Genomic DNA, 24186 nt, shown 5'->3' with positions numbered 1-24186 from the left:
CATCCCTTATTGTCTTCTTGCATTTCTTTTGCCAGAGTTTGTGTTCTTTTTTATTTTCTTCATTCATAAAAACAGACCTTAAAATACATTAAAACAAAACAACTTTAAAAGCTTTTTTAAAAAAGCTTTAAAAACATCTTAAATAAAAAGAGTTAAAAAAGCATATTGTTTAGGGGGGGAAAGGTTTTTTAAAAAAACATATTAAAAAGTAATTCCAACACAGATGCAGACTGGGATAGCTCTCAACTTAAAAGGCTTATTGAAAGAGGAAAGTCTTCAATAGGCACCAAAAAGATAACAGAGATGGCGCGTGCCTAATATTTAAGGGGAGGGAATTCTAAAGGGGAGGGAATTCTAAAGGGGAGGGAATTCTGAAGGGTAGGTGCTGCCACGCTAAAGGTCTGTTTCCGATGTTGTGCAGAACGGATCTTCTGATAAGATGGTATCTGCAGGAGGCCCTCACCTGCAGAGCACAGTGATTGACTGGGTATATAAGGGATAAGACGGTCTTTCAGGTATCCTGGTCCCAAGCTGTATAGGGCTTTATAAACCAGAACCAGAACCTTGAACTTGGCCCGGTAGCAAATGGGCAGCCAGTGCAATTCTTTCAGCAGCGGGGTGACATGTTGGTGATACCCTGCCCCAGTGAGTAGTCTCACCGCTGCATTTTGCACCAGCTGCAACTTTCAGACCAACCTCAAGGGCAGCCCCACATAGAGCACATTACAGTAATCCAGTCTGGAGGTTACCAGTGCGTGGACAACAGTGGTCAGGCTATCCTGGTCCAGAAATGGCCACAGCTGTCTTATCAGCCAAAGCTGGTAAAAGGCACTTCTAGCCACTGAGGTCACTTGAGCCTCTAGTGACGAAGATGGATCCAGGAGCACCCCCAGACTATGAACCTGCTCTTTCAGAGGGAATACGACGCCATCCAAAGCAGGCAACTGACCAATTATCCAAACTTGGGAACCACCAACCCATAGTGCCTCCATCTTGGTAGGATTCAGACTCAGTTTATTAGCCTTCATCCAGCCCACCTTATTCCAGGCAGCGGTCCAGGCTTTGCACGGCGTCTCCCGATTCAGATGTTACAGAGAAACCGAGCTGGGTATCATCAGCATACTGCTGACACCTCACTTCAAATCTCCTGATGACCGCTCCCAAGGGCTTCATATAGATGTAAAACAGCATGGAGGACAAGATGGTACCTCAGCCACACATGCTTCAGTGGGGGTTCTGGGTTTGCCACAGCTTTTAGTTTGCCTGCTGGCCAGACACAATTCCTTTCATCATTGACCCTGTACCCCTTCCAGCTTCTACATTAGTTTCTTTACTACCCAGCTTGTATGTTGACAGCCAGGTGTAATTGTGATAATCTTCCCTGTCCATGTTTCCCCTGTCCATTTGCTTCCTGTTCTATGGGACAGATTAGCTGTCTGTTTTCTTATGCTCAGGTTGTCCTCATCTGTAGCGTCCTTGATAATATAGTGTTTGTTGTGAAAGATTATTTTGCATCTTTTGTTGATGAGTGTAGACTAATGATAATATTTTGCTATTAAGCATTTTTTAATCTATCATATGAGATATGCAGCAAATTACTGGACAGAAGCCATCAACAGCCCCTGAATAGAGTAGGCTGCATTTTCCAAGGGAAAGTGGCACATAGCTTAATAACCTCCAACAGAGACTTGTTTGCTAATTATAGTGAATTATGACCCTTTTTCAGTGGTTTGTCTTGCAGCTCATTATATAGGCCTCTCTGGACCATTGTTGCATCACATGACTTCTAAATTGTTTCTGGGGCATGAAAGGCAGATGGGAGTGGGACTAATTATAATCTCTGTGATGTTTAGCTACTTCATGCTGCTGGCTTTCAGCAAAGAGTAATTGGGTTTTGTTCTGCTGCAAGGCTTTGGAGGGAGCATGAGTCCAGGGACTTTAGCTCTTTCCTCTGTGACTTGAGGAACTGAATGAGAAAGGCTATACTTGAAATTCTCTGCATTTTTAATATGATCTAAGCTAAGCAAACTTTGGCCTCAGCATGGTCACTTCTAAAAATATTGCTTCACAGCAATACTATTTTCTATTGCCGCCCTGGACTTCTGCTGGGACGAAGGGCGGGATATCAAACAAAGCAATAGCTGTAAGTACTATGAAATCATGATTGAGAGGCACTGCAGAAATACATGGATGAATCAAGGGCTGGCAAAGGGTTAGGGCTTAGGGCAAGTCTAGAACAGGGATTACTAACCTCTAGCATGGGGACTTGATCTGGCCCCCACATGCAAACTATTCTGGTCCCCAAAATCCCACCAATGTTATCAGTGGCAGTGAAAAGAAAAGAAAATAGACATGGTGTTGGGGTGGGCGAAGAGATTTAACTCTCTGTCCAGCCCAGTGATCTGATGTGGATTCAAATTATCCCCTTCAAAGTCATCAGTTTGATCATTTGAAGAGCAGAGAGAGGATGATAACTCCCCTCCTCAGCCGATCCGCATGGATCAATTGAAGAAAGGAGACTGTGTGTCCTGTATATGCGCACACACAAGTGTGCATGGTTGTACACTCTTTGGGTCGCACACACAGCTGGCATGTGGCTCCTGGAAGATTGGTCAAGGGTGATTGCAGCTATAGGGCCAAAAAAGGTTAGCCACCCTGGCCTAGAAGGATGAATGTAGGATGAGAACAGTAGAGGAGGGGCAGGATTTGGAGTCCTTGGAAGATTGGTGGAATAGCTTGTCAGGTATGTCCTAATCATTCACTTGTATCACACCAATTTATCGCTTGCATGGATTTCTCTAAATTTGTTGTAGATACCCAGTGTGGACATTTTCATAATAGGCCAGTATCTGCAAGGCAGTAATGGTATATTTGGGTAGAAGTCCCATTTCTAACCAGTTTATTCTCATTTGATTGAAACAAAGAGGTATGAGTGGAATAAGAAGAAATGTCCTGATTTTTTTCTATAAAATGGCAGTAGTTCTTCTGCAATGCCAGGTGTCGTGCCAACTTCCCAGGCTATGGTCTGAAGCTACATAAGGCTCGCTCCCTGCTGAAGCTAAGCAGGGTCAGGTCTGGTCAGTGCCTGAATGGGAGACCACGTGGGAACCATATGTAAGCTGTCTTGGGTTTCATGAAAAGAAAGGCAGGGTATAAATGTAATAAATAAATAGAGAATAAACTTGCTACTTCCCTACAGTAGGCAGAGCTGCTTTCATTTGGATGGAAAAGGTCTGGGTGGCATTAAGACCTCCAGTTGCTGATACACTGTAAAACCAGGAGGGAACACTGTGAACATTTAGTCACTGAATGGATCTCTTTTAAACAGCCCCAGAATATCAGGTTGAGCTGTACCATACAATGTCATATTTAACAAACTTACAGTTCATTACACAAAAAACTGGAACTGGTCTGAAGCCAGTTTAACTGTCATGATATTGATGTCCTCCAAAGAAGCATGAGAATTGCAATTTCTTTTATAATATTTTGGAATCTTTTTGTGAGGTGTATTGGCCAGAATGAGATGCAGTATTCTAGTAGTGATATCCATGTTCCTACATGTGAATGTAATAAGCACTTCTTGAGTTTCCTTTTTCAAGCTTGGTGGATGGAGTGCAGGAAGGCACACTGGGAGAAGTCTTAGGTCAGGGGTTTGAGCAAGCAGTGGGTCACCAAACTCTGTGTGGTTTAGAGTTTAAATGTTTAGAGTTACCAGGACTCTTATTTAATTGGAAGACTCGGTTAGTGAAAGGGACTTAGTAAAATGTTTAGGATGCTCAGTTTTATCACTGTAAATCACCTATGATTTCCAATCCATGATAACTTCACAGAAGGGCCTTAATAACGTCCAAAGTAGGCACACAGAATTGAGAAGTGGGGATTCCCCATGTACGGGTTTGAAACAGTGATCCCCAAATCTTGGCTTAGCTTATTACCCAGCCAAAACTTGTGGTTGCTGCTGACACCTCCCCTCAGGATGGTTTTCCTCACTTGCCAGCCTCCTTCAAAAGCCTAGCAAGAAAGGAGAGAGACTACTCCAACATTCTTCCCTTGAGTTGTCCTTGGAGGAAAGAGAGGTGCTGTTTCTCTCATGCAAATGGGATCTTTGTGCTGAGCATGTGGGACAGAGTCAAGGGATCTCACAAGATTGGGGAAGGGGCACTTCCACTCATGAATGGATTTATGGAACCCTGGTTAGAAATATGTAAAGGCCTGGGCTCCAAACAGCTACTTTGAGACATGCCCCAAGGCTTGAGCCGTGTATGCCCAATAGGAGTTTTGATTCAACCCCCAGCCACCCTCTTTGGACAACAAACCACAACACACATTGTTTTTGAAACTCCTCTTGATTTCAAAAGCAGTTTCCCATATGGTATTGGGGACTGCTGGTAGTGAAACCGAATCCCGAAGCCACTTGGGTGTGTGGAACAAGTTGTGTGGCTCTCTGGAACACGGGTGAATACAGCAATGCAAGTTAGTAGTAATCAAATACACAATGTTTTTGGAACGGAAGCTTCCATTTTTGTATTTTATTTGTGAATTGCTTCCCTGGAGCAATTTACAATACATCTAGATGAGAATACTGTTATGTTGTTTGCAAAAGCATTGCACTCACAGGGTTGTCTCCAACTAAATTCTACTTAGAGTAGACCTATTGAAATTAATGGACCTGAGTTAGTCATGTTCATTAACGCCAGTGGGTCTGCTCTGAGTAGGACTAGCATTACAGACTATTTATTTATTATTATTTATTTAGTATATTTGTATGCCGCTTTTCATCACCAGGTGACCTCAAAGTGGCTTCCGTATCAAGAAAAAATAATACAGTAAAAACAATTCAGAACATAATAATTAAAAAACTACAACTATCAATAAATAACCCCACAAAATACCATAAAACAGGCTGAAACAATGCCACAGCTTCTGCTTGGGAAATCAGATTCTTTTATCCTAGCTTCTGCTGACATTCAAGGGACTCCAATGGGTCTTCATTAGAGACTTGGATAATGGTTATGGAAACTGACGCTCCCAACATTCCCCATTCTCTCCATCTTGAGCTGCACTTGACAGTTGTACTGTCCAACTGGCAGATTGTCCTCTTGAAAAAATATAGTTAATATGTCAGGGTATTAATCTTTGGCAGGGATGTGAGGTTGCATACTAGGGCTTTCCTGATTACCATGGCTAGGTATTGAATTATTGTCTTAACTGGCTCTGCTGTTGTCAGTGCACACCCCAGTGTGATTTAAAAGCTGCAGGAGCAATATAATGGATCCTGAGATGGGCATCACATATCTCCCATTTTAGTTCATACACTGTATGTCTGAAGAAAAAAAAGTATTGTTGGGACAAATGGCAATAACGATTAGGCTTTCCCAATTCAATTAGGAATGTTTGCTAATGGGTGGGGATGGTAAAAGAGAAGAGCTTCATTAAGGGAGAGAGGAGCTGTTTTCTCCAGTTAGGAGGGCAAAGGGCATGCCTAGAGTCATGCCAAATAAAGCCACCTATGATTGTTCTCTCATATCTTGTAGAATATTTGCCTCTTGAAAAGACAATCATGCTGGAAAAAAACAGAAGGGAGTAGAAAAAGAGGAAGGCCAAACGAGAGATGGATTGATTCCATAAAGGAAGCCACAGACCTGAACTTACAAGATCTGAACAGGGTGGTTCATGACAGATGCTCTTGGAGGTCACTGATTCATAGGGTCGCCATAAGTCGTAGTTGGCTTGAAGGCATATAACAACAGGAAATAATCATATTTTGACTTTATTGTGGCAGAACTGATATGTGTGCAGTACAAAGTTATTGCTCTATGAATGTCTGAAATACTCTCGGAATAAATCAGTATCTGTTCACAGCTGCAACTTTCTGAAAACAGCAAACACTTTTAGCATATGGTTAAGAACATGGAGAAAAATGGCTCAACTGTGAACCTCACCTTTGTGCACAGTATAATTAGTGTTAAACTGGCAAATGTGTTTGTTTTTTTCATCAAAAGTGTATGCATAGGAGACTTCTTAGCCCTTATAACCATTGTTTAGACCTTCGCTGCACTAGCATAAGAGATTTGAAAAGTTCCACCCACTGCGTATTTTCAGTGGATATTATTAGCATTTCATAAAATCAGAGTTGGAAGGGGCCTAGAAGGCTCAGTGCAGGAATCTAAATTAAAGCATACCCGACAGGTGGCTGTCCAGCTGCCTCTTGGATGCCTCCAGTGTTGGAATGCCCACCACCTCCCTAGGTAATTGGTTCCATTGTCGTACCGCTCCAGCATTTAGGAAGTTTTTCCTGATGTTCAGTTGAAATCTGATTTCCTGTAACTTAAGTCCATTATTCCGTGTCTTGCACTGTGGGACGATCAAGAAGAGATCCTGGCCCTCTTCTGTGTGGCAACCATTCATGTACTTGAAGAGTGCTGTCATATCTACCCTCTTCTCCAGGCTTCGGCTATGGGGCAGTATACAAATGTTAACAACAACAATAATAATAATAATTCAGTATGCCCAGTTCTTTCAGTCTCTCCTCATAGGGCTTTGTTTCCAGTTCCCTGAGCATCCTCGTTGTCCTCCTCTGAACCAGTTTGCCCTCGTTGCCCTCTTCTGAACCAGTTTATCTGCATCCTTCTTAAAGTATGGTATCTAGAACTGGATGCAGTACTCAAGATGAGGCCTAACCAGTGCCGAATGGAGGGGAACCAATACTTCATGTGATTTGGAAACTATACTTCTGTTATGTAGCCTAAAATAGCATTTGCCTTTTTTGCAGCCATGTCACACTGTTGGCTCATATTCAGCTTGTGATCAACAGCAACCCCAAGATCCTTCTTGCCTGTACTATTGCTGAGCCAAGTATCCCCCATCTTATAACTGTGCATTTGGTTTCTTTTTCCTAGATGTAGAAATTTGCACTTACCCCTGTTAAATTTCATTCTGTGGTGTTCAGCCCAATGCTCCAGCCTATCAAGATCTTTGAATTTTGTTTCTGTCTTCCAAGGTGTTAGCTATCCCTCCCAATTTTGCATCATCTGCAGATTTGATAAGCATTGCCTGCACCTCCTCATCCAAGTCATTAATAAAAATGTTGAAGAGCACTGGCCTCAGGACCAAGCCCTGTGGTACCCCAGGTATTTTTTGACAAATAGTATGTGATTCTGTGATTACTGTGCGGAAATAGATCCATACAAGGACTAAAGTTTGCAAGCAGCATTGACTCCTTAGTGCCTAGTGTTACAGACTTGTGGATGGAACAGTACATCTGAAGGAGCATCTCTTTGCTGAACTCTGCCATGATCCATGCTCTTCTGGAGCTACCGTGTGAACACTAAGTCAAACATCAAGGGTGTGTGAAGACGTATTCTCTGTGGTAGCTCCTGGATTATGAGTCTCCCCCCCCCCAAGCTTCTTTGAGTCCAAGCCATGCTATGTTTGGAGTCAGTGTGAAAGTTTGTTTGTTTGTTTGTTTATTACATTTGTATACTGCCCCATTTTTAGTGGCCAACCTTAAAGGGAAGTAATTTTTTGAGTCTCTGTTTTCAGTTAGCTTGATTCTGATTTTACTGCTTTTATTGTGTGTTTGCACTGCGCCAGCCGCACCACTGTGGCCTCTCCCCCTCCCAGTAAGCAGCAGTGGCATGACCGAATGGAGGCCAGGTGAGTGCTGCTGCCCCACCATGCCATCAACTACTGGGTCTATATCAGAAACTGTAAATTGCCCTGTACTTCTGGCTCAAATTGCTAAATTGACATGCCAGTCACTGATTATAAATGGGCTCTTTTTGATTAAAAAGTATGAACGGAAGAGCTGGTTCAGAACCTGTCCTTTCTAATTGTATATCCTTGGTATGAAAGAAACAGACTATCTGATTGGAGTACAGATTACGCTGTCACGCTACCATTAAGCTGGCAGGCTGTGTCCTTCCCTCATAGGTTTGACAGGAATGTAATCAATTCAAGTGTGACTCTTGGTCAAGTTTTTTCCTATGCAGTTTTGCAAAAAGATGTTCATAATCGCTCTTCATTGTTATTGTTAATATTATGTTTTTGTGGCACATAACTAAACTATTTTTCTTAAAAAAAAGTTTTATTCTGTGCACGATATTGCTACAAACAGCATGGAATCTTCACCTAAGCATTGTGCCTGGTGGCAGAATGAGCACAGACCTTTTATTGAGGGGGCAGCAGCAGATAACAACAACAGTGCCCGCTGAATTGCATGATAAATTACTAAAAATGCTGGTAGCTCCCAGTTTGGGCTTGTAAGGCTAGCAGCTCACAGTGTAGCCAAGATTAGAAATGCCCAGTTCCCATAGTCTGTAGCTATCTGATTCATGTCCTTGCTTGAAATAGTGTTATTTCCTCTTCTGTTGTGTCTTGGAACAATACTAGAAGATAGGACCACCAGCTTTCATTCTCTAGGAGAAACCTCTCTGCTAACTATATATTTTGTGCTGACTAGAGGTAAGGGTGGAGGCAGAATGACTCAACTTCTTTGTGCTTTCTCTTTATAAATCATAAGTTGTTTTTATGCTGACCCATTAGCTTGATGTATAGGCAGTTTAGAAACTCCAGACTTGGCAGCAGTGTAAGTTCTCAATTGCTGTTGTGTTTGCTGAGAGAGGGCATGGTGCATTCCTAAGGGACAACCACTAAACTTTCAAAGTCCTGTTCATCAGAGAAGCTGGCTTTCTTGAACTCTGAAAGTTTGTCTTTTAAATGCAGCTGCTGGTAATGAGGCTGCCAGTCTGGTTTTTGCAAAGCAGCTGATTTTACTGATGAAAAATGGTTCTTTCAGGCTGACTGGTCTGGCTGTCGGACTCCACATTATGTAGCTTTCTCCAGATGCTTTTGTGTTGCTTTAGCATGCTCGTGGGCTAATCTGGTTGGCCACTATGAGAACAGGATGGTGGACTAGATGGGCCTTTGGCCTGACCCAGCAGGGCTTTTCTTATGGTTTGATTATTTGTTGAAGGCAGTTTAAGGGGAAAGCTTAAACTGGACTACAGGCAGCTGGGTGGCAAACATTAGTGTACTATTTTATCTATAGGGAAGATGGTTGTATATGCTAAATTTACAACAGGATGAGTTTACACATTCAGCACTGTGGCTAATGAGAAGACGTGTCCTCCTGTGGTGTAAGAGGGGGTGTAAACTAGGGGGTTCAGGGACTGAACGTTTTGTGATTTTACCTCGTGGAGGCAAATTTATACCCAGCTTAAGAAGAATGATGTGGCTAGAGACTCCTGTCAAAACTAATGTGTAAGTTAACTTTGAACTGTTAGGAATGAAACCCACCTTATTGTTATAAGGGACTGCTGCTACTCTCCATGGAACAAATGAGACAGCATTAGGGCTCTCCTCTTAAAGTATTAGGAAAGCTGGAAAGCTGTTCTGGGAAAGCTGGAAAGTATTGTTAAATATAGAATTACCAAGCATATAGAAGAACAAGTCTTGCTGAATCAGAACCAGCATGGCTTCTGCAAGAGTAAGTCCTGTCTCACTAATTTATTAGAATTCTTTGAAAATTTCAACAAGCATTTAGATAGAGATGATCCAGTTGATGTTGTGTACTTAGACTTTTAAAAAACGTTTGACAAATATCTCACTACAGACTCCTAAGCTCAGCAATCATGGAATATTTGCAGATGAGGTTAAGAAACAGGAGCAGAAAGTAGGAACAAATGAACGGTTCTCCTAATGGAGGGATATAAAAAGTGGAGTCCACAAGGATCAGTTTTCGGACCTGTGCTTTTAAACTTGTTCATAAATTATCTAGAGTTGAGTGAGCAACGAGGTAGCCCAATTGGCTTGTGGTACTAAATTGTTCAGGGTGGTTAAAATCATAGAATAGTAGAGTTGGAAAGGGCCTATAAGGCCATCAAGTCCAACCCCCTGCTCAATGCAGGAATCAAAATCAAAGCATTCTTGACAGATGGCTGTCCAGCTGCCTCTTGAATGCCAGTGTCGGAGACCCCATTGCCTCTCTAGGTAATTGGTTCCATTGTCTTATGGCTCTAACAGTTAGGACATTTTTCCTGATGTCCAGTCGAAATCTGGCTTCCTGCAATTTGAGCCCATTATTCCGTGTCTTGCACTCTGGGACGATCGAGAAGAGATCCCGGCCCTCCTCTATGTGACAACCTTTCATGTACTTGAAGAGTGCTATCATATCTCCCCTGTGTCTTCTCTTCTCCAGGCTAAACATGCCCAGTTCTTTCAGTCTCTCCTCATAGGGCTTTGTTTCCAGTCCCCTGATCATCCTTGTTGCCCTCCTCTGAACCTGTTCCAGTTTGTCTGTATCCTTCTTGAACTGCGGAGACCAGAACTGGACGCAGTATTCAAGATGAGGCCTAACAAGTGCTGAATAGAGGGGAACTAATACTTCATGCAATTTGGAAACTATACTTCTGTTATTGCAGCCTAATATATTCAGCTTGTGATCAACAACAATTCCAAAATCCTTCTCACACGTCATATTGCTGAGCCAACCATCCCCCATCTTATAACTGTACATTTGGTTTCTTTTTCCTAAGTGTAGAATTTTGCATTTGTCCCTGTTGAATTTCATTCTGTTGTTTTCAGCTCAATGCTCCAGCCTATCAAGGTCCCTTTGAACTTTGTTTCTGTCTTCCACGGTATTAGCTATGCCCCCCAATTTTGTATCATCTGCAATTTGATAAGCATGCTCTGTACCTCCTCCTCCAAGTCGTTAATAAATATGTTGAAGAGCACTGGGCCCAGGACCGAGCCCTGTGGTACCCCACTTGCTACTACTGCCCAGTTTGAGTAGGAACTATTGATAAGAACTCTTTGAATATGATTCTGGAGCCAACTGTGGATCCATCTGATAGTTGTTCCATCCAGCCCACATTTAGCTAGTTTGCTAATCAGAGTATCATGGGGCACTTTGTCAAAAGCTTTGCTGAATTTCAGATATATTATGTCAGACCATTGTTCTATTTGGCTCGCTATTGTATACATCAGGACTGTAGAACCCCAGGGTAGGAGCATATGGACACAAGCGGTCCCTCAGATACACTGGTCCAAGGCCGTTTAGGGCTTTAAAGGTCAAAACCAGCACTTTGAATTGGGCCTGGAAACAAATTGGGAGCCAGTGGAGTCGGTAAAGCACAGGGGTGATATGCTTCCTGCTCTGTGCTCCAGTTAACATTCTGGCTGCCGCATTTTGAACTAACTGTAGTTTCCGAACTGTTTTCAAAGGCAGCCCTGCGTAGAGTGTGTTACAGTAGTCAAGCATTGATGTCACCAAAGCATGTGTCACAGTAGCCAAGTCAACTGCTTCCAGGAACGGACGCAGCTGGTAGAGCATTTTAAGATGGCCAAAAGCACTCCTAGCCGCAGCAGCCACCTGAGATTCAAGTAGCAGGACAGGATCCAAGAGAACTCTCAAACTGTGAACCTGCTCCTTCAAGGGGAGTGCAACCCCATCCAGAATAGGTAGCAACCCTGTCCCTGGCACAGTTTTCCCCTTGGCCAGCAACACTTTCGTCTTATCTGGATTAAGTTTCAGTTTCTTCGCCCACATCCAGCCTTTCACAGCCTCCAGGCACCGGTCTAGGATGAGCACTCCCTCCTTGCAGTTGGAAGGAAAGGAGAGATAGAGTTGAGTGTCATCAGTATATTGATGACATTGTACTCCAAATCTCCAGATGACCGGAGAATGGAACCCTGTGGGACCCCATAGGCCAAAGGCCAGGAGGACGAGAAGTAGCCTCCAATCACTACTTTCTGGGTCCTGTCTATTAGGTAGGATCAGAACCATTGCAAAACAGTGCCTCTCAAACCCATCCCAGCTAGACGGCCCAGAAGGATATCATGGTTGATGGTATCAAAGGTCGCCGAGCAGTCCAGCAGCACCAACAGGGATGCACTCCCAGTCTGACGCCCAGCATAGGTCATCAAGCAGGGTGACCAAGGCAGTCTCTGTCCCATAACTGGGCCTGAAGCCTGATTGAAAAAGGTCTAGGTATTCTGATTCATCCAGAAAAACTTGGAGTTGAGCAGCCACCACCCTCCCAATCACCTTACCAAGACAAGGGAGATTAGAGACTGGGCAGAAATTATCAAGATCCTCAGGATCTAACGAAGGATTCTTTAACAAAGGTCTTATCGCTGCCTCTTTCAGCAATGTTGGCACAGAACCTTCCCTTAGGGAGATGTTAATCAAATGTGCCAACCAGCCAGGCAGTCCCAGTCTGGCAGATTTAATTAGCCAAGATGGGCAAGTGTCAAGAGAGCAGGTTAGTGGCCCTCATTTCTCCCAGAATCCTGTCCACATCCTCGGGCTTTATAAGCTGAAAGCTATCCATAAAAAACTGACCAGAGGAGGCCTCGGGGACATCTGGCACAACTGTAATTAATGAGGAGTGCAACTCAGTCCAAATGCAAGTAATTTTATCTGCAAAGTGCCTCACAAACATGTCACGACGAGTGACTGACAGATGAGACTCTAATATGGGACCAGAGCCCCAAAGACTCCGGAAAAGCATCGCCAGACGGCACTGAGCAGATGCAATGGAGGCAGAGAAGAAAGCTTTCTTTGTTGCCATCACCGCCATATGAGGCTCAAAAATGAGCTCTAGGCAGTGTTCGGTCGAAAACAGACTGAGTTTTTCTCCATCATCACTCTAGCCGTCGTCCCAACTGTTTCATCAGGCCCAAGGTTCGCGTAAACCAAGGTGAATTACAGGCCTTCCCTGGTGGGAGAGGGTGCTTTGGGGCGATAGTGTCCACCACCCAAGACATCTCCATATGCCAGAGATTAACCAGAGCTTTGGCAGTATCGCCTGCCATGCTGGGAACATCCCTCAGAGCATTCAGGAAACCATCTGGATCCATGAGTCTCCAGGGGCGGACCATCTTAATTGGCCCTTCACCCCTGCAGAGGATACCGGGGGCACAAAGTCTAAACCTGATCAGGTGGTGATCTGTCCATGACAACGGAGTTACTAAGAACCCTTCCACCCTCAGATCTCATCTTCCTGTCCCGAACAAAACACAAGATCAAGTGTGTGTCCTGCCACATGGATGGTCCAGATGATACTAGAGACAGCCCCATAGTTGTCATGGTAGCAGTGAAGTCCCGAGCTGGAACTATGAGTCTGACCTCAGCATGTATGTTGAAATCTCCCAGAACAATTATCCTGGGGAATCTCAAGACTTAACACCGAGATCAGCTCCACCAGCTCAGGGAGGGAAGCTGTTGGGCAGCAGGGTGGATGGTACACCAACAGAGTCCCCACTCTGTCTCCTGGACCCAACACCAGGCACACACACTCACAGGGGAGATAGATTCCCTGCAGACAATTGTGACCCCACCACTACAACCCCTGGATCTAGGCTGCTGAAATACCACAAAACCTGGTGGGCAGAGCTGGGAAAGTCCCACTCCACTCTGGTCATTTAGCCAGGTTTCGGTAATACAAGCAAAGTCAGTGCACTCATCCAGGACAATGTCATGAACTAACGTGGTTTTATTAGTCACTGACCTGGCATTCATCAGCAGAACAATAAGATCCAGGGAGTTTCCAGCTTCCCCCAGGCACCTGGTTGGCCACTGTGAGAACAGGATGCTGGACTAGATGGGCGACTGGCCTGATCCAGCAGGCTCTTCTTATGTTCTTATGACTACCAGTGTCCCGTAGCTTGGGAGGGAGAACGAAAGAGACACAAGCCCGAAGATGTCTTAAGTCCCTTCCCCTGTAATGGCCAGTCTGCCTCCCACCGCTATTGCGTCCCCTGCCCAATATTACCTCAGTGCCAGGCTCCCGACTACTCTCGCCCCAGCACAAGTTAAAAGGAGTCTCTGAAAAATCAAGTCAGTACAGGCGGTATGATTATTAATAAAATCCCAATAGTGGGAGTCTGGAGTATTATTTGACCAATCAGTGATATTCCATGAGAAATAGTTGACAATTAGATTGGATACATTTTTGTCATCCTGAATTAGTTGATGTCTTTCCTTGAATAAAGTTCCAAGGACAACTCCTTCATGCGAGGGGATGACTGCATTACATTTGAAAATTCCTTATGAGATGAACCTTTTTGGATCATATTAACTGAAGAAGAGCCCAAAATGACCTATTTGCTTATCATTATTTAATATACGCTTCCTAGAATCATCTACCCCTTCCCAGAGCTTGGAAAAGTTACTTTTTTTGAACTACAACTCCCATCAGCCCCGGCCAGTATGGCCACTGGATTGGGCTGATGGGAGTTGTAGTTCAAAGAAGTAACTTTTCCAAGCTCTGCCCCTTCCTCTAAATAAGTGATTGTCTCCATCATTGGATTTAATCTACAGACATTAGAGGTAACTGCTCTTGGGAAAAGTGTTGGGAGATCTGCAGAAACATATCTTCTCCGATGATCCAATTTCTTCTTCTTCTATATATCTCATATTGAGCCAGTAATTCGGCTTAGATGACAGAAAATTATCAGTAAGTGTATTATGAACTAGGTCCTTAGGGGATTTTAGCACAATATTAGTTATTAATGGGTGAATTTCTGCACTAACCTGGTAAGTTGGAGGGCAATTCTGTGCCACAGAGAAGAGTTGCCCTGAAATCTCACCTCTCTTTGGACTGCTTCTCTAATGAGAGCAACCTAAAGGCTCTACATCCACACAACTCCCCATATTAGTTGTAGATCCATATCCTTCTGGTCGGATGTATGCCAGTTGATCTATATCTTCAACACTCTTTGACTGACTGTTGAGGTTAATAGAATCAGAAATCAGTAGGTTAACATTCTCACCCTTAGAATTTGTAGATCCTTTTTGCTTGACCTGGATGTTTACTAAGAGGGTCGTGAGGCACTCGAGTCTATTTATAATTTCATCTTGTGCTTGTAAAGGTAAGATGCAAAAGGAGTCTGATAGTATTTTTTCTTCAATGTCAAAAAACATTTTGTTCATAATAAAGGATTGCCTTTGTACTTGTAGTGAGAAACTTGGAATACCCTCGCATTCATGTATATCTTGGACTTTATGATAGGAGTGGGATTCCGGAGCAGTATCAAATTCAATTAGATTTTTTGGGCACTTAGTCACCTCATCTAAAGAGCCTTTTGGATGCTGCAGGATGCTAGAGCCAAAGGAGGAGTTGTATTCTCAAAGAATCTAAAAATTAAGATGTCTTTTGCTAGTGCCTCTTGCTTGCCTGGTTGGAGAGATGTATGTATGGGATTGTGTATAGGAACTTCTAACTGAATGTAGCCTACTGTACAAAGGTTATAGTCACACCTGTAGCTCTGCCCACTTTTCCTCTGGCCCACCCACCAATACCTGAGAAGATCGCCCAGGAGGGGATGTGGTTCTTGGGTGAAAAGTTTTCCCCACCCCTGGTCTACATGGACTGGCAGCAGTTCTCCAGGATTTTAGGCAGGAGTCTTTCCCAGCCCTAGCTGGAACTGCCAGGGATTGAACGTGAAGCCTCTTGCATCCAGACCATGTGCTCTGCCACTGCGCTGAGGTCCTTCACTTGTTGCTCTCTGTTGTCTAAATTAGGAGATTGGCTAATACAGGAACACCATGGAACATATATCTCTCTGTCATGTCCTTTTACTCATCTTCTCTCTTCTTAGTTAACATGTTCAGGTATTTTATTTATAGAGATTTTCCTTTCTAATTTGCTAAACTGAACAGCTAGATTCCTCCACCCCACCTCTGCCCCCCAGCTTTTCTCCCTTGTTTTACCAAGGAGTACCTCTGTGGACAAGAACTGTAACCTTTTTTTGTTTGCAATTTGAGAACATCTCTGTGAGCAGACATGAGACTCTGTAAGTAACATGAGCACCAGTGTTCTTCTGCTATTCCTCCTTGTGGGATTAGCATCTCAGTAACTAAGGCTGCAATCCTGTGTACCTAGGAGTGAGTAGTGCTGAACTCAGTGGGACTCACTTGAGTAGATATGTACAGGGTTGCACGACAATATTTCTGCTTTTTCTTGGCAAAGAACTGGGTTGTGAGGCTGCAATACAGACCACTGTGCCAGCTCTGACTGTTGCTTGGTGTGCTGCTCTTCAGGTTGACTCTGGCCACAGATGGCATAGTAGGAACATTCACAGCTCAAATTCTAGAAACCTTGCCCTGACGACTCTTGATGCTTTTCTCATGTTCTGCTTTAGCCCTGGTTTATAGGACCCCTGCATAAGAATATGGCCAAACGAATGGTTCACATACATCTATGTTTTGAATAGAAGGATAGGATGTGAGTAAAGAATGTTAATTTCCTGGTTATTTTTTTTGTTTAGCTTCTGCTTTAGAAACACCCTGACCTTGATGATCTTGGAAGATATTAATATCTTCCATAGATTTTTCTAGCCTTAAGTCAACAGCATTTGTGGTTGTCAAGAATGCAAGCTTGTGAGGGCCTCTGGCAGTGTACGGTTTCAGTGCATAGTTTGCTGTGTAATATTCTTGTTGGTACGTGTGCCAGTGCCAGCCCCTCTAGCCCAATTCTGTGTTCACTCTTTCAGTTTCAGTCATGGTCTGAGATATAGCTAGTCTTTAATGAAATAAGATAGTATGATAACTATTGGCCATGGCATGGAGAGCAGGGATGAAGGCCAAATATAGTTTGATATTCTAGAATCTAGATCCTGGAAGAGTGTCTTTGGAGGTGAAGCGCTGCATCTGAATTTGTGCAATTCAAGCAAACCAAAGTATTAGAAGGGGACAAACCACTTTATCCTCTCTTTTTGGGGCCAGCAAAGATGGCCTGGTGGGGGTGGGGGAGGACTGTTGGTTCTTTCTCACCAAACCTTGCAGAAAACAATATTTTTAATGGAGCTTCAGATCTTTTCTTCTTTTTTCAGTCTCAATCCTGTGATCCTTTTTCAAATTACAACTGAGGTAAGGAATAACTACTTTTGGCAATGCAATGGTGGTCACCATGACCTTGCTAGAATATATTTAGAAATACTGGTCAAAAGCAAGAATAAAAGCTGCTAGTGCTACAGCCATTCTCTTCCCTGCCCCACACACACCAAAGTCCCATTAACATACAAGCAAGTCCAATTAACGAACACAATAAACTTGGCTGCACAGTGCTAACAGTGGATAGAATTGAAGATTATTTGGAGGCTGATGGTTGACTAGGACGTATTCTGCAAAGGTAGCCTATCTTGATTTTTATGGCTTAGAGCTCCAGTCAAAGCTGAACTAGAGCTTTTATAATGTGTTTCCTCTGGCTTGCATGTGGCTCGAAGCCAGATGAGAACAGTCCATCGTTACTGCTTCTACTTCTGTTGCTGCCTTCATAAATTCAGTAAGTCAGACTGAAATAGAAATGAACTGAGACACTGGGCTAGTTTCTTGCCCACAATCCAGAGCCTTGTCAGCTGTTTGAGTAATTTGGCGTAGGTAGAACAACAGTTGTATAGAGATAAATCGGAAAGCCCTGAGTAGCTCCTAAGATTTGGCCCTCTGTCTGGGAATGGTTAATACACTGTAACCTGGTTCAGACATGCAACACTTTAACCATAATTTAAAATACAGCCAAAGTTTGCTCTTGGCTTATCACAAATCACAAGCTCAGGTTCCCAAGACTTTGGCTTGCTTCTTATTAATTTTCTCTTCCACGCAGCACAGTCAGGAGTGGGAGAAGAGCCCAGCACATGTTTTCCCTGAACCATAGTTTATCTTAAATGATGATGTAATGTTAAATGTGAATCAGGCTTGTAAAGTTGCACATATGGGACAAAGCTAGACAACTTTCAGCAAGCCGCATCTTTCTAGATTACCTTTCTTGGCCTGTAGACAATTATGGTTTTATCATCAAGGATGCTGTTCATTATAAAAAAAAGAAGTGTGAACTCAACACTCAGCATAAATTCTGCAAATTGTCTTAGTTTTTATTTAATTTGTGGAAACAATTCTGCTGTTTTGCAGAATTCTGAATATTTTGGCGAAGACTCATGGTCTGGAATAATAATAAATATATGAAGATGTAGTAGGAATTGTTAGGAGACTGTTAGGCACCTGTGCTGACTGTAGAAAGTCCATTGTGGGATTTCTGCTTGAGACATTCCACCCTCCAGCTTTTGTGCCCAGGGGAACACAAGGGATTAATTACAGGTGTTCTTAAAAAAATAAGAATGAGGATTTTGATTTCTAAATGTTATCCATCCAGGGCCTTTGGGGATTCAGTGCTCTAAAATATAAACTACAGTGGTAATAAAATACTGTAAATGAGTCCTAGATGAGCAGTCAGTGACTAGATGCTTGTGGCACAAATATAGCAATAGAACTTGCTGGTCATTTTAAGGAGTAGGGAGTAAAGCATTGGCCTTCCACCCCTCACACACTTCTTAGAGTGGGTCTCTGAGATAACTAGAGCAGGGGATAAATAACTTTGGCCCTGATTTCTGGAAAATCCAGGGTTTGTCCAGGCTCTAATCAATCGATAGAATTCTATACAAAGTTATGTACAACTAGTCTAAACAATCACACTGTACCCAAGTGCTTATCAGTTTTTAACCACCCCCACTTTTTACATTAATGTGAAGGTTAGTCCCATGTTATTATAGCCAACTAATGCTGTCTGGATTGGCATGCAGTCATCTCTGCTCAATTTCATATCTTGGTATTTCTTATCATTATCATCATCGCCACCCACCACTGCCTGTTTATGATGTGCTTACAATATAGCATTTTGTTCATATGTGTGCATGTGTGAGGAACACACACACACACCCTGTATCAAGTTCTTGACCACCGATTGGTATAGATTTGAGCTCCTTATGAATCAAGCAGATTTATGTCGAAAAGAACTGGCTCTTCATGTATAGAGTTTTACCTGGCCACAGACAAGGTAGAAGCCAGCTTTGTCCCACACTGTAACAGAGTAAAGACTCTTTTAGATGCAAACAACATTTATTTCTTTTTTTAAAAGTCATTTTTATTTAAATGTAACTTGAGAGGACATCTAACCCCAGATTACAATTATCGTTACATGGATTGGCGTACTACCAAAATAGCTACTAGCTGCTTGGTTCTCCCAAGCAAATCTGACCTTCTCAAGGAAAAAAAAGCCAGGGAGATTGTTCATTTAAGACTTCTGTTACACAGTAAGCACTAGCAGAGCATAGTTGGCTCATTGTTATTATGCTAAGTGCATGAATAATCTAATACATTCCTGAATTTTATTATTTACAGCTGTTTTGGGGGGGAGGAATGACAAGGAAATTCTAACTTTGAATGGCTGTGTTAAGTTATATTTTTAAAAGGTACACAAACAAAGGGCAGTGCTTATGTCTATCTAATCCAGCTAACTAAATGGGCTAGCCATAGATTAATAACATTTAAAAAACAAACCAAAACAACATCAGCACTGTATCTAGAACAGCATCCTTTTTAACCCAGTTTGAATGCCCATCATCTTGTTTGAATGCCCAAATCCCACTCTATTGCGATGACAGCAAGAGAAATAATTTGCCCTTCCCAAATCTAACTCAAGGATAATTTTCTGGCATGGATTTTTGTTTGCTGTCACAGTGATCTAAAAGCACCAAATTCCCAAGCTAGTAGAATTTTATCATAGATGTGAAGAACTCAACCTGGGGAAAAATGTTCATTAAAAGCAAAGCCCAGAATATGGAACTTTTAAGGTGCAGCCGGTGTGCCTAGTGAAACCAAGCAGTTTTGCTAAGCTGGTTCAAGCAAAAGATCAACTCTTATAGTTTCTGACACTTACGTGGCTGACCGCACATGTCCAAAAGGGTGAGGTGGTCATCTGGAGAAGAGCTTGTGGCCTCCCTAAAGGGAGCATTACTTCAGTTTTTAACCATGCTGTGACTTGTTCCAAGAAGCCCAGAAGTAAGTTGGAAAAAGTGGGCTCAGGAACCAGGACTGTGGAGTCGGAGTTGGGGAGTCGGAGTCGGAAGCAATTTTGGGTGGAATCGGAGTCGGTAGAAATGTACCGACTCTGGCTTCAAAATAAATTTTGATTGACAAATTTTTTAAAATATAAATTCAGAATGTCAAAGAAGCTTCCCATGAAGTCAGCTGTAGTTGAGCAACTCACCATAACTCAAGATGGAAAACATTTTGTGTGTCAGTGTATGACACAGGACCCAGATGAAGACAAATGCTGTGATGCCAAGATCAGCGCGTATTCAGGCAGTGATAAAAATGCTCCTATGAGAGCTTCCAATTTAAAAAGACATTTACAGCCCTTTCCAGGGCTGTGGAGTTGGAAGCAATTTTGGGTGGAGTCGGACAGTAGAAAAATAGAGGAGTCGGAGTCGAAGGTTTGGCGTACTGACTCCACAGCCCTGTCAGGAACTTGTTTTCCAAGTAAGTATTGGGAGCTATGGCTGGCTAGTTAAAAAGTGAGAAAGGGTCTCTTGTTCATCTGAAAGGCACTCTTCTCCAGGAAAAAAACATAGGCTTGTTATATAGCAAATGTTGTATTCTCTGAAGGTCAAAGCCATAACACAATCTTATATTCCACAGCAGTTTTCTAAAGTGAGACGGTACTCTCTGCTACAATGTACTGTCTCTACTACCGAGCAGGTGCAGTCATCTGGGATATGTAAAGAGCATTCAGTTCTTCGATAAAAGTTTGTTGCTTCTCTTGTGCATAATAAGTGGATTCTGGGACAGTCAAACGAGAATTCCTAGAAGAGAAAACCTCACTCTTCCTTCTAGGGGACATGATGGGAAGTAAGAATAAACCATAATTTTCCGTCCAATGGAGGTAAAGAAAATTTCTCTGTATGTTTTAATGAGGAGATGCCTTGTAAATACATGCTGTCTTTTCTCTCCCTCCCATGATGGATATTGGTTCAGCCCCCTCCACTGGCTGCATCCTTCCTTGGGATTGCTTGCTACCCATCTGCTGGTGACCGCTCTCGTGCCCCATAAGACATGATTAGGGGGTCTGAAAAGACTGAACTGATGGATTCATTGTCCAGCTTGAGGTGCAAGAGTTTGGGACTTTTAGTGTCAGGAAAGTCCTCACTGACATCTAGCTTGACCTTGCCATTCTGAGTCTCCTTGATGGGCTCTAAGAAAACAACATGCTTGTTCGTACTGATCTTGCGATTTGGCCCATCTGTTGCTGGAGGTGTAGTACTGAGGATGGACGATTGGGCGCTGCAGTCTTGAGGAGGGCTTACAGGCTTCTTGCAGCACTTGGAGCAGCAACATGGTGTGAGATACAAGTAAATGAGGACAAGTACCAGGCTTACAACACATCCTAAGAGGGTTGTAAGGCCAGTATTAAAAGACTCTGCCAATTTGGGGTAATGGAATGTTACATTGACTTCATGCGTCTTGTTGATCTTTTGGAGCATACTAATTGCTATGCACACATAAACACCAGAATGTGAGAGGTTGCCATTTGTGATCTTCAGGCTTCCATTTTTGAAAGGTTGATGTGTCTGATCACTGTGCTCAGGGTACATGAATAATTCATGACGGGGGGAGATCCATCTGTAGTTTGTGGTATTGTCATCATGGAGGCTGGTGTTGCAGTCTATTACCAAGGAGTCTCCCACTTTGCAGATAATGTCTGGAATGTCATATTGGTTCCAGGAGCAATCTTTAAAATACTTGTTGTACTTGAAAGTGTTGACTGAGAAGAGTGGCATATTGGGATAGACTTTGCAAGTGTGTTCCTCTATGAAATCCTGTGCAGAACTGAAACCATGGTGCTTCCATTCCTGGAGCATCTGATGGAGAGGGCAGTCACATATCACAGGATTGTTGTGAAGATATAAACCATTTTTTATGTACCCAGGCAAGCTTGCTATTAATTGAACAGGAATGCTGCTTAGGTTGTTGCCAGAAAGATCAAGGGTCCTCAGGTAAGGATGTTCCAGTCTTTGAATCGACTCAAATGGAAATTTAGTTAGCCTGTTCCAACTTAAATAGACTTTTTGCAGTCTGATTAGCTTGACAAAAGCATTTCCATCTACTTGTACAATCTTGTTATTATATAGCAAGAGCTCTTCCAACTTCACAAGGCCTTCAAAGTAGTACTTCTCCACTGTGTTCAAGAGGTTGGAGGACATATCCAGGTATACAAGGTAAATGGCATCATGGAACACTTGTCGGGTGATATTGTGGATCTTATTGTGGCTGATCCTAAGGGTTTGGAGGCGTGGTAAGGCAGTCAGCCAATTATTATTAAGCTGAGTAATAGCATTGTAACTGAGGTCCAAGGTGGTGGCTGTGGGAAGCAACGTGTCAGGGACGTGCTTAAGATCCTTCTTGGCACAACTCAAGAGATCAGCAGTACAAATGCAAACATCAGGACATCTTGTAAGAGTGGAAAAATTGGTTAAGGTGCTGCCTTGAACACATAGTTGAAAGAAAACTAACAGCTTTCCAAGGAATTTCCAAATACATATAGCCAATGTCAGTACATTCATCATGTCACAGTGGAGTTTACCCTGTGTTGCCACTAGCATGGAACTAAGCTGTTCAAGTAAAATTCACATTGAGTATAATCTTATCGCAGGACACAATGGGCAACAGTAGAATGAATCAGTAAAATCAGATGGTGCCTTCAGAGAGTTAAAATTTTGCTCCTGCAAAGATTGTTTTGCTTCACTTAGAATAAACAGACGTCTAAGTGATACACTGCAGTCAAATGCCAGCATGCAGCTTCTACTAAACATGTCGCTTTGGGTAGTTGTACAAACTGGCAGGAGTCCGTGTGCAGGTATTGCCCCAAATTATTTCAAAGGCAAGGTATCTGTATAGCTCCTCTTGAATGCGAATTCAAAAACCTTGTTCATGTTTATAGGATTTGCCTCCAAACTGTCCTTCTCCAAATAACTTAACGTCGCATCCATTTGAGGCTGCTACTTCAATAACATTGGTCCAAGGAGAAGCCAGGTCCTTTTTTTGCTTTGCCGAACCAAGTGTCCTTAGAGGCCAAAGTTTCCATTAGTGGAGCCTCATCTTGTGGTTCAGTGGTTCAGCGACTCCTGTACAGATCCATCATGAAAGCTCAGGTAGGAGCTCACTTCTGTAACCCCAAATGGAAATGCCAAAGAAAGCAACTCTTACCCGGATATCTTTCTTTCTGGGTTATATTGAGCAGCATCACTCCTTCCTGCTGGTTGCTTCATCTTTCAGCTGAGCTCAGTGTGTGCAAACACTGTCGCTGCCCCTCTTCTGCTCCTATTTACAAGCTGCCTGTGAACACTGAAGGGTAAGCCTTGTGGACCAAGGAGAAATCCTATTGGCTTGTGTAAGAGGGAGTGGTGATAGAAGAGGAGGTAAGAGGAGACCCAGTAGTGGGGAAATTTTTTTTGAATGGCATGTAGTTTCTTCATTGTGCCATGTGGGGGCAGAGAAATCCTGCGTAGTTATTCTAGGACTGGGCATCAGAATGGCACATAAGAACTGCAGCATTTGTGCCAGCAGCACTGTTAGGAGGGGAAACAATGGGAGATGAGAAAGCAGACTTAATGAAAGGAGGAGGATCTTGTGAAGCAGCCCAAGCTCCTCTGCTTTTTGTGGTGTTTCAGTGTTGTGGCTATAAGCTGTCTCAGTTTAATAATTCTTGGAACTTGGCTGAATTTTTTGCGGTGGGACGGGATGGAGTGGAACAATTGACTTCATAGTAGTACTGCTGAAGGACACAATGGAGACTGTTATGTAGTTGGTTGCTTTTGTCTGTTTAGGACTTACACATATTTGTGACACATATAATCTTTACCATAAGGTAACTGCTGTGATTAAATTGCCACCCTGAGCTCCTGCTGGGAGAAAGAGTGGGACATAAATGATGATAGTAGTAGTGGTGGTAGTAGTTCTGGTAAGCTTTTTTTTGAAAAAAATGTTTTTTGTTATGTCTGTTTCACAGACTTTGTTGGGGCTTGGAAGCTTGTAGTTGGGTACCCAAAACAAAGCATAATGTATAAAGCAGATTTTGGCTAAATGCTAGGAGAAGCTTCCTAATGGTAAGAACCATACAGCAATGGAACGCATTCCCTTGGAAGGTGGTAGCTCTCCTTTGGTGAAGGTAGTTAAGCAGAGGCTGGGGAGTCATCAGTCAGCAATGTTGTAATTGCATTCTACATTGCAGATCTTGCACTGAGAAGGCCCCTTCCAAGCAGTAGCAGCTAGCAGGGCTGCAGAGCTAGCCACCATGGAGCGCACTGCTTACCAGAAAGAGGCAGGACAGCTGCGAATTTGCAGCCCCCCTC

General features: G+C 43.0%; 2 protein-coding genes across 10 annotated transcripts in view; one reads left to right on the top strand and one right to left on the bottom strand.

The window, feature by feature from the left end:
* Positions 1-24186, top strand: part of RNF123 (ring finger protein 123) — a 121573-nt gene that overhangs the window by 69605 nt on the left and 27782 nt on the right. The window lies entirely within an intron of this gene.
* AMIGO3 (adhesion molecule with Ig like domain 3) lies at positions 18957-23145 on the bottom strand. Its single transcript, XM_061621975.1, has one exon. The coding sequence runs from the start codon at positions 22435-22437 to the stop codon at positions 20851-20853; it is 1587 nt and encodes a 528-aa protein (XP_061477959.1). The 5' UTR covers positions 22438-23145; the 3' UTR covers positions 18957-20850.

This window comes from Rhineura floridana, chromosome 3 (assembly GCF_030035675.1).
Source record: "Rhineura floridana isolate rRhiFlo1 chromosome 3, rRhiFlo1.hap2, whole genome shotgun sequence".
In the NCBI taxonomy this organism is placed as follows: domain Eukaryota; kingdom Metazoa; phylum Chordata; class Lepidosauria; order Squamata; family Rhineuridae; genus Rhineura; species Rhineura floridana.
Note: the sequence above shows the minus strand (reverse complement) of the source record. Positions and strands in the feature narration are given on the sequence as shown.

Bases quoted from the DNA above. Each gene is read 5' to 3' on its own strand.
- AMIGO3 (XM_061621975.1), bottom strand. From the start codon at position 22,437: ATGCTAGTGGCAACACAGGGTAAACTCCACTGTGACATGATGAATGTA.